Source organism: Arachis hypogaea, chromosome 9, assembly GCF_003086295.3.
Source record: "Arachis hypogaea cultivar Tifrunner chromosome 9, arahy.Tifrunner.gnm2.J5K5, whole genome shotgun sequence".
NCBI lineage: Eukaryota > Viridiplantae > Streptophyta > Magnoliopsida > Fabales > Fabaceae > Arachis > Arachis hypogaea.
In genome coordinates this window covers 10,524,573-10,534,737 of record NC_092044.1, presented here as the reverse complement: position 1 = coordinate 10,534,737, position 10,165 = coordinate 10,524,573, and the positions used below count along the sequence as shown (strand labels likewise).

General features: G+C 30.2%; 1 protein-coding gene across 1 annotated transcript; it reads left to right on the top strand.

Annotated features, from left to right (window-relative positions):
- The first annotated feature begins 4,396 nt into the window (after window positions 1–4,396).
- LOC112710329 (phenylacetaldehyde oxime monooxygenase CYP71AN24) lies at window positions 4,397–9,792 on the top strand. The gene is made up of 3 exons (XM_025762499.3): window positions 4,397–5,459; window positions 8,718–9,005; window positions 9,241–9,792. Exons 1-3 carry the CDS (start codon window positions 4,512–4,514, stop codon window positions 9,586–9,588), a joined length of 1,584 nt encoding a protein of 527 aa, XP_025618284.1. The 5' UTR covers window positions 4,397–4,511; the 3' UTR covers window positions 9,589–9,792.
- Window positions 9,793–10,165: the final 373 nt, after the last annotated feature.

Here is a 10,165-nt window from a genome sequence, read left to right as displayed (position 1 = left end):
ATGCCATGCTACCTGTCAAAATCTCCTTACAATCTCCTAGAACTGCAAGCGTCAATGAAGACAACAACATTGAAAACAGAAGAACAGAGCTTGACCTCACCGAAAAAAATTGAAACAAGTCAACCCTTCAACAGCTCGCCGTAAAATGAGCTATAGCTCGGCAATATAACAAGAAACTCAAGCCTTGAACATTCTCAGAGGAAGACCTCGTCCTTAGAAAAGTAGAGGATGTACGAAAGCCACCAGGGCATGGCAAACTAAGCACCAACAGGGAAGGCCTATTCCGAATATACAAAGTCGTCGGCAAAGGAGCATACAAAATTCAAACACTTGATGGAACTGTATTACCAAATACTTGGAACATCTCTTTTTTAAAGCTGTATTACAGTTAGTCTATAAGTCAGACACGGTGATGCACTCTTTTTCCTACTACCAAATTTTGCCCTAAGTTGGGTTTTGTTGGAGAGGTTTTAATGAGGCACACCACCCCGCACCCTTACAATCACTAAACTCATAATACAATAACGGTCAATTATTTTACCCCTATTTTCTATCCTACTCGGCCAAGTACTAACAAGCAAATAATACTAACTCTCAATATGAGTACTCAAAAAGATTTTCGCACAAGAAAATCAAATGACCAACAAAATCTATACTTCAAACTCGATGTCAAATTCTATACGAAATAAGATGTTTTTTGGCTAAAGAACCATAAGCCAACATTTCTAACCAACAACTATATCAAAAATAGTCTTTTGGCCATAAACAAGCAATCCCAAAATACATAGTCAACAAACACAAAATAAATACTAATTCATTACAGAGAATTATGGAGCGTCTGGATTCTCACCCTGCTCCTCGTCATCATCATCCTCATCCTCCACTAACTGACCATCGATGACAACCTTGCAGGGGTCCATAGCAGACAAGTCTACCTCAGAGGCCAAAAGCTTGGCCTGCTCCACCGCCCTATCAAAGCCAGTAACAAACATCTCAAGGTCGTGGTCCTCCTTCTCCGTTCCTAATTGTTTTTTCTCCACAACAAGAGCCACAAACTTCTCCTCTAGAGCACCTTTTTCTTCCTCAAGCTTCTTCTTAACACCATCAGCCAAAGTCATCTTTTCCTCTAATAAATTCACTAAATCCAAAGCATCACAAAGTTTCCTCCCTTTCTCAGCATTTTTTTGCATCAGCTACTCAGCAGCCGCCCTATCAGATGAATCTTGAGCACACTTAAGCTTCTGAGTCCGACCTATACACATCAGCCAAGACCCCATAACCTAATAAAACAACAAAGCAAAATACATAAAACAATATAGAAAACCATAAGCGTGTCTACCAAATACAAAAACAAACAGACCTGAAGATACTGCGCAATACCCATATCACCAACTCCATGCAAAAGCTTTACATCATAAGCATTATGACCATATTCATCAGCCACCATCGAAAAAGGGAAATGTTCACTCCAAACAGATGTCAAATCCTCATCACCCCTATAGCCATAGAGACTTCGTTAGTTGTCAGTAAACTTCCTCACTTGCTCTAAATCAACCTCTTTTCCACTGAGTTTATCCTCGGTAACGCCAGCACCCTTCTCTTTCTTGACCTCTCCCATCTTTCTCTTATAGCTAACCTTCTTAACCGGCGATGGCTGGTCTACTTCTGCACCCTTCTCAGCCATGACGTGGCTACTCAAACCTTGTTTCTCAATGTTTTTCGTACAGAAAAAAGTCAGTAAGCCACTTGACGTCACCTTTGGAGCTTTCTTAGCTGCAGTATAACAAATACAAAATTAAACACGATACCAATAACAAATGATAAATTGAAACACTATTCAAATATTACCTATATATTCAAATAAAGCATCTCTGTCAGATTCAAGTTCAAGAAGATCCACAACAGACAACAAAGAGAACGAGGATATATGATTCACCAGGAACTCAACAATCATCTCATTCCTATACTCCATCCTATCTATACCTAGTATTTGCCTAGGTCTTGGAACCCAAAATAGGGGAAACCTCTCTAACAAACACTCATAATGTACCAAGAAAACTCACTCTCAATAATGCTAACTTTCAGAAACATGGATTTAAAACCTTTAAACGAAGAACGATACAAGCTAAAGATAACACGACCAGGGGCACTAGCCAGATTCAACCAACAACCCCTCTTCACACCCTTACACTGAAACAATGCAAAGAACACTTCTAAAGACAGCTCAACCTCTAGAATACCCATCAGGATTTCAAAGGCTCTAATAAAAGCCCAAGAATTGGGATGCAGTTGTGACGGTGCACACTTCAATTGCATCAGCACTCCACACTCAAATTCTGAAAAAGAAAATCTAACATCTAACTCAACAAAAACAGAACTATGCATATAGAAGTACTCGAAATCCTCACCACGATGGTAAACACGATCAACGGTATAGCATGGTAAAAACCTAAGGTTAATACCCCCACCCTCCGTAACCCAGGAAGATGCCAAACCCAACTGAGACACGCTTTGATCATCATCAAAATCAAAAACTCACTTCTTCACCGAATTAGACACCCATCCATAGGGATTGTTTGATTCCCAAACAAAGACCTCCTCCACAATCTTATCTTTGTCATTAACTATTCCCTTCTTTCTCTTACCATTAACTTTCTTCTCTAACACAATCTTTTTTCCTTTTTCCATCCCAAAAAAAAAAGTAATGAAAGAAACTAGACGAGAAGAAACTGAAAACAAAATTCACTAACCTTTCCTGCTCATCTTCAGCAAGCGCAGAGAAGAAGTAAGACAGAAATGGATAATCAAAGGTCCAGCAAATCCACCCACTAGCCCATTAAGCATCCCTTTATGGAGCAAGTTAAAACCCACAAACAATCCCAACCGTTGATCACAAAAGTCATTTCACAAATCAACAGACCACATTCGCAACCGTTCCTTTCCCCAAGACAACATTAACTGCAGATGTCTTTCCCAAAAGTTTCTTTCTCCTCCAATCGCCCTCATTAAGTTACTGCCAAAGTACCAATTTTGACTTATTTTTCAAATTTCGCAACAAACAAGTCGACCTTGGGGGACTTCCACAACATCCGATTCCGATCTATACAAAAGTTCGACCTGTTATAGCTCGGTTCTACAAAATAGGTCAACTTTGAAGGCTATGATCCGTTACCTAAGACTGGCCCACTGCAACAACTTCGGAATCGAATCTCTTAAAGAATATAACTTTTCCCAAGAATCTCTCTAACTGAACCACTAACGCTTCAAAAACCGAAATATCACAAATGACTCCGTCAAACTAATACGAATAACTGCTTTAAAGAAAACCCAATATCTGATGACCAACAAAGTTACAGGTACACAATTCATTTCATTCTTACTCTAAATACTCTCGTACTCTTACTTATTTGAGCATTAGAGTCTCTTTATAGATGTCCAACACCGCCGTCCTAACAGGAAGAAAACGACGTTCTTTTTCCCACTCCAAAAAAAACACATTTGAACATCAATGAAACGAATTATACCTCGAAGGATGTTTCATTTTTCATTCTCCAAAATTTGAATCAATTGCTGATCTGTAAACATCCCTAACAATGACACGCTGCTGCTGGCATTGTTGTTCTTGTCGCCTACTGCTTCAATTCTTGCCCCTAATTACTTCCTTTTACATTTGTCGTTCAATAAGTACCCACTCTTCACTCCAAATTGTGTTATGCTATAATGCTTTATTATTCTACGTACTTTGTGTCGTTGCTCGTTATGCAAAGCAAAAAAAATTTAAGTTTTTTTCTTTAAAATAATTAAAATGATATTTTTATTTTTTTATAATTAATTATAAGTACATTTTAGTATATTTTTTAAATAAATACTTTAAAAAATAATGTAATCTGTGTGTTAAAAAAAATTAAAATTAAATTAGATCAATTAGTATTATTTATATTTATATAATATATCTATATATTAATTATAAGATTTTATACTTTTATTATTTTAATTTTTTTAGCAGTTATATATAACCCTTATAAATTATATTTTTTTCAGATTAAATAATACACAAAATTCTTTCTTTAATTATTCTCTTGTTTCTAACTCTATGCATCACATTTTCATTTGTCCACAGTATTGTCATATTGATATGTGTAAATACTTAAATGTAGTTTCGTACCATAACAAACGCTTATTTTGTTTATTTATTTAATCATATATTAGTATATTAATAAAAATTAGTTCACTTTTTAATTTAAATAATATTATTTAATTAATTTAAATATTTATTTTTATAAAAAAAGTATTTATTTTTAATTTTTTTAAAAATTAAATAATAGACCATTTTTAAAGAATATCTAATTGCATCCAATAATAAAAAAGTAGTGGAGTGTGTGCACGTTACTGGTGTTTATGATAATGAATAGAGCTAACATGACTATATATACAAGTGGGTTATGGGCTTCTATATATGCTTCGCAAAAGGATATACATAATAAGAATTAAGAAAGAAGTTAACAATAATAATGGCTTTCAAGACTTGGATCTACGACCAAATCCAAGAACCCCTTTTTTCCAACATTCACCTATGGCTACTCTTTGCAATCACCGTCTTCTTCGTCTTCAACCACACAAAGAAACCCAAACCCAATCCAATGAACCTTCCTCCATCACCACCAAAACTACCCTTCATCGGAAACCTCCTCCAGTTCGGCACACTCCCACACCTTTCTCTTGGAAACCTCTCCAAAACTTACGGCGATATCATGATGCTACAATTGGGTCAAAGACCCAGCCCAACTCTGGTAGTTTCATCCGCCGAACTTGCAAAAAAGATAGCCAAAAACTACGACCTAGTTTTCTCAAACCGGCCACAAAACACGGCCACGAAGATCTTGCTGTACGGCGCCACCGACGTCGGGTTCGGTCTCTACGGAGATGACTGGAGGCAGAAGAGGAAGATATGCGTGCTTCAGCTTCTTAGCACGAGAAGAGTGCAATCATTCAGAGCGATCCGAGAAGAGGAAGTTGAAGAGATGGTGAGGGTGTTGGTGAGAGCGAGTTCAAACGACGAAGCGGTGAACCTGGGGGAGATGGTGGTTGCGAGTTCGAACAACATAGTTTGTAAGTGCGCGTTGGGAAGAAAGTACGGGAAAGAAGGTGGGATTCAAGATTTGGCGAGGAGAGTGATGATTTATTTGACGGCGTTTACGGTGGGGGATTATTTTCCGGCATTGGGTTGGGTTGATGTGGTTAGTGGGAAGATTGGGAGGTATAGAGAGACTTTTAGAACGTTGGATGGATTGTTTGATAAGGTTATTGAAGAGCATAAAATGGCAAAGAAGGGAGAAAGTGATGGTGATGGTAGTAATAATAAGAAGGATTTGGTGGATGTACTACTTGGAATTCAAGAAGATGCTATGGTTGATGGGGAGTATATGCTTACCAACAATGACATTAAATCACTTCTCATGGTATGCCCTATCTATCTATCTTTTCTCTGTTCCTTTCTTAGCTTTCAATAGATGAAAACTCAGTTGAAATCATCTTCACTACTTTACATGGAATTAATATTTAAGAATAATTATTCACATGAAATCAATTGTACTTAAATTTTCACATTTTCGATCAATTTCATAACCAACAATAATACATGTGCTACTTCATAAGGTGACCCACCCCTCACTAGTTTTTATGTAAAGGCAAAAAAATATAAAAAAAATTCGACGAACCATAATTTATTGTTTTGGGTTAATATTTTAATCATTAACCTAATTTTTTTAGTTATCAATTTATCTATTAATATACTTCTAATTTATGCTTTTAAATGTTGTTGGTTAACGTTGATAAAAAATAATAAATTTTATTGATTTTTTAATATTTTTCAAAAATATTATTATATATATGAACGCTAAAAATTAATTATTCAATTAGTCATTATATATTTTAAAATATATTTTATATTAATAATTAAAATAATAATTGATTTTTTTATATATCTAACATGATTGAAAGACATCAGATATAAATTTTTAAATTGTTTAATATATTTGACTAATAAGTTATAATTATAAAATTTTTAACTATCATTTTTGTACGAAAATTATTAATGTTGCAAGTATAAGATGTATAAAATTAGTCCCACATTGAAAAAAATAAAAAAAATGAAAAGTTTATAAAATGAGAGATCTATTAACTTATTATCTTAAGGTTTTTGAGTTAGATACGGTATTTTCTGATCTAGTGATCAAGAACTTCTCATTTTAGTCCAATAAAAATAACTTTAAGCAAATAATATTTTGGTCAGCTTGGTTTAATTAAAAAATAATTTTAGTAACTAAGAATTAATTAGTAAAAATAAAAATTTTAAAAAACTAATAATTTCTTACTAATAGATCATTAATGCATTAAATTTAATTTTTATACATAGACTAACCATGATTTACGTTCATATATTACATAATTTTCACAATACTTGTGATAAAAATAGAGACATAAATTATTATATTTTATATATTTACGTTCATATTTTTTTTCTTTAGTTAGATTTGCAATCTCTTATTTATATTTGATTTCTATATTTTTACGAATTAGCAACATAACTCATAATTGAATAATAAATTTTGCATAAAAAGTTGGAGTATACTAATTAAACGCATATTATACTTATTTGGGTGTTATTAAATTAATAAAAAAGATAATAATTTTTTATTTTTAGGATATTTAGTAATTTTTTAATGATAAAAATAAATATTAAAAAATAAAAAAATATTTTTTAAGAAATTATAATTTATATTTTTTAAATATTTTCTTATAATTGATGAATAAAATTTTTTTTTGGAGTAAATATAAAATTATTTTATTTTTCTATAAATTTTTTTAATAAAAAACTCAAAAAAATATATTTTTTCACCCAAACAAATAAATTGCCAATTACAAAAAAGGAAAGTGAAATTTAGAAAAAAGTAAGAAACCTAAAGGATACGTAATGTTTTTGTCCCATATGTATTATTCCATAACATGAATTCAACAGATGAGGTCAAAGGATATATTACGTATCTCATTCAGATCATTCATCTCTTATCCAATATTTACGAAACTGAGTCATATTATTAGTGCCTTACAGACAAGGGAACGACAATATAATATGTCTCATCTTTCACTTTATTAATTAATAAATAAATAAATAAATAAATAAAAGAAAAAGAATCCGACTTTTTAAGCTAAGCCTTAATTTCTTGTATTTATTAATTATGTGCTAAGTAGACAAAAATTATATATTTAATTAAATTATTATTTAATAATTTTTAATTATTAATTTTATATATACATAAATATAAATCTTTTTTTTTGTTAAATTGTATTTTAAATATCTTATCAAACACATATATTTAAAAAAATATTATTTTTTCTAATCGAGTAAGTATCTAAATCATGAATGTTTAGTTTTTATATGAAATGAGAAATTGTTTTTAAATATCTAAATTTCTATATATTATGTTGACATCTATTTTTATAATTTTTAAATAACCTCTACGCCAAAAGTCAATTTTGTTTAATATATAATTATTTAATTATATTATGTATATATTAAAATTAGTTATTAAAATAGCTGATTTTAATATATGAATAACATGTTAATTTGATAATGATTAGATTGAATTGAGTGTCTAATTATTATACTCCACTTCAACGTACGTAACCTCCTGGACAACAGATTTCGTCTGCAAACCGTCAGACGCAAAATCTTCAAAATCTTATTAGTTTATTACATGCTCATCATAATATCGCTAGTAACTATTCTAAATATATTATGATTTCTGATTTAGAAGTTGTTGACTATTTTGATATTTTATTCAATGGTTTTCTTTTCATTTGTTGTATATATATATATGCTAATTTTATGGTGTCTATAAATTGGTGTTTAAATTTTATCTAATTTACTTTTTATAGTAAATTTTAATTTTTTAAAAATTATTTATTGTTATATTTTTTAAATTAAATATTATTTTTTAACTTTTTTAATAAATAGATAACATCTTTTAAACACTATAGTATTCATCATATATATATATATAATCCACATCAATCGTTGAGAGACTGTTTGGATCAATAGAAATCAAAAGGAAAAAAAATATAAGGAAGAAAAATAGATGGAAAATTTTATTTTTTTATTGATTGGATGACAATAAAAATTGGAAGGAAAAGAAAAACAGTAATGTGAAACCTACCTTCAAATTTTTCTCTCAAACTTACCATAAAAATATATGACAATTTTAAAATAAAAATTAAATTACTAATTTATTCATGATATTAAAAAAAGCAAAAAAAATGAAGTATTAATATAATTTTACTTGGTTATAATTTTTTTAATTTTTTTATTTATTTTCTCTTCATTCAAATAATATAAAAAATTAATTTTTTTCTATTTTTTATTTTTTTCTTATTTTTTCTTTTATTTTTCATCTTCCAATTAAACAAAGTGTAAATTAAACTATTTAAACAAAGTATAAATTAATAATATACAAATTTCTTTTTTTCCTTATATTTTACAAAAGAAATTATGGAACCAAATATTTTTTCAAACAATGTGATATCTTACATTGGATAAACTTTGAACCCTTCTTTTTCTTACTAAAGTTACAAAATGTTCTTGTAAATAAATTATATATGGCCAACACTAAATATTTAAACAGTGATAATATATATAATAAATTGATGAATTATTGCAGGACATGTTTGTAGGGGGCACGGACACAACTTCAGCAACTATAGAATGGGCAATGACAAGACTTGTGCAAAATCCAGAAATTATGAAGAAAGTTCAAGAAGAAGTGAGAAGGGTTGTGAGATGTAACAATTCATCAAAAGTGGAAGAAAACCACATCAACCAAATGCAATACTTCAAGTGTGTAGTGAAGGAGACTCTAAGGTTGCACCCACCTTGCACCGTTTTGCCTCCACGAGAGACCATGGCTCATGTCAAACTCAATGGATTCGATATTCCACCAAAAACAATGGTAAATACAAGTGTAACTGTTTTTTTCTTCAAAAAAATTTAAAATTTAGAATAAAAAATTTATGATTTAGATCTAGAATTTAAAATTAATTAAATAATTTTAAAAATTTTGACTGATATTAGTTGAAAAAAATTCTCGAGTATTATTCTTTTCATAATATTATTTTTTATTATAATTGTTTAATTTATCATATTTAATATAATTGTGTATTTGTATATTGGTGCAACATATATAGGTACTAACTAATGCATGGGCAATTCAAAGGGATCCAAGATTGTGGGAAAGGCCTGAGGAGTTCATGCCTGAGAGATTTGAGAAAAGTGAAATTGATTTCAATGGTGATCAATGGTTTGAGTTCCTTCCATTTGGATTTGGGAGAAGGGGTTGTCCTGGAGTGTTCTTTGGGGTTGCTATTGTTGAGTATGTTCTTGCTAGCCTTCTCTATTGGTTCGATTGGAAGCTTCCAGAAAATATCTCATCAGCTCATGACATTGATATGAGTGAGGAATATGGACTCGTTGTCTCAAAGAAAGTGCCTCTTCACCTTAAACCAATAGCACATGTTAAGAGCTTAATTAATTAAACTATTAAAGTGATTATATTAGCTAATGTTGTTTCCGTACGTGTTATCTTTGCTTTATTGTGATGTATAGCGTATTAAAAAAATAATTCCGCTACGTTACGAACAGCATTTCTGCCAACTTCTATCAATTCTTGTTTATAATTGTATTGAATGAAAGTGTCTTTGTGAATGTGTCTAATAAAAATATATTTTTTTATAATTGTATATAATAGAAGTGTCTTTATAAATATATTTTTTAAGTATGTCTATTTATATATATGTTTAAAATATAATAATTAATTATTATTGGTAATAAGTTGATAAATAATATGTTAGGTACCCTATAAAAAATAATAATAATTAATAATGATGGATGTTGCATGAAAATAATATTGAGTTATGTATATCAGTTATCAACTTCCTATGATAAAATAATATTTTGATACTACATACATGATGTATGCCAATAACTCAACTAAAAAATGGTATATAAAGTGTTATTTTTAAAAATTTCTTCATAAATATTTTAATTTTTTGTTGTTGTTGTTGAAATAATAAATTAAACATTTTAAGTAAAGTCTTTAAAGCATAGAATAAT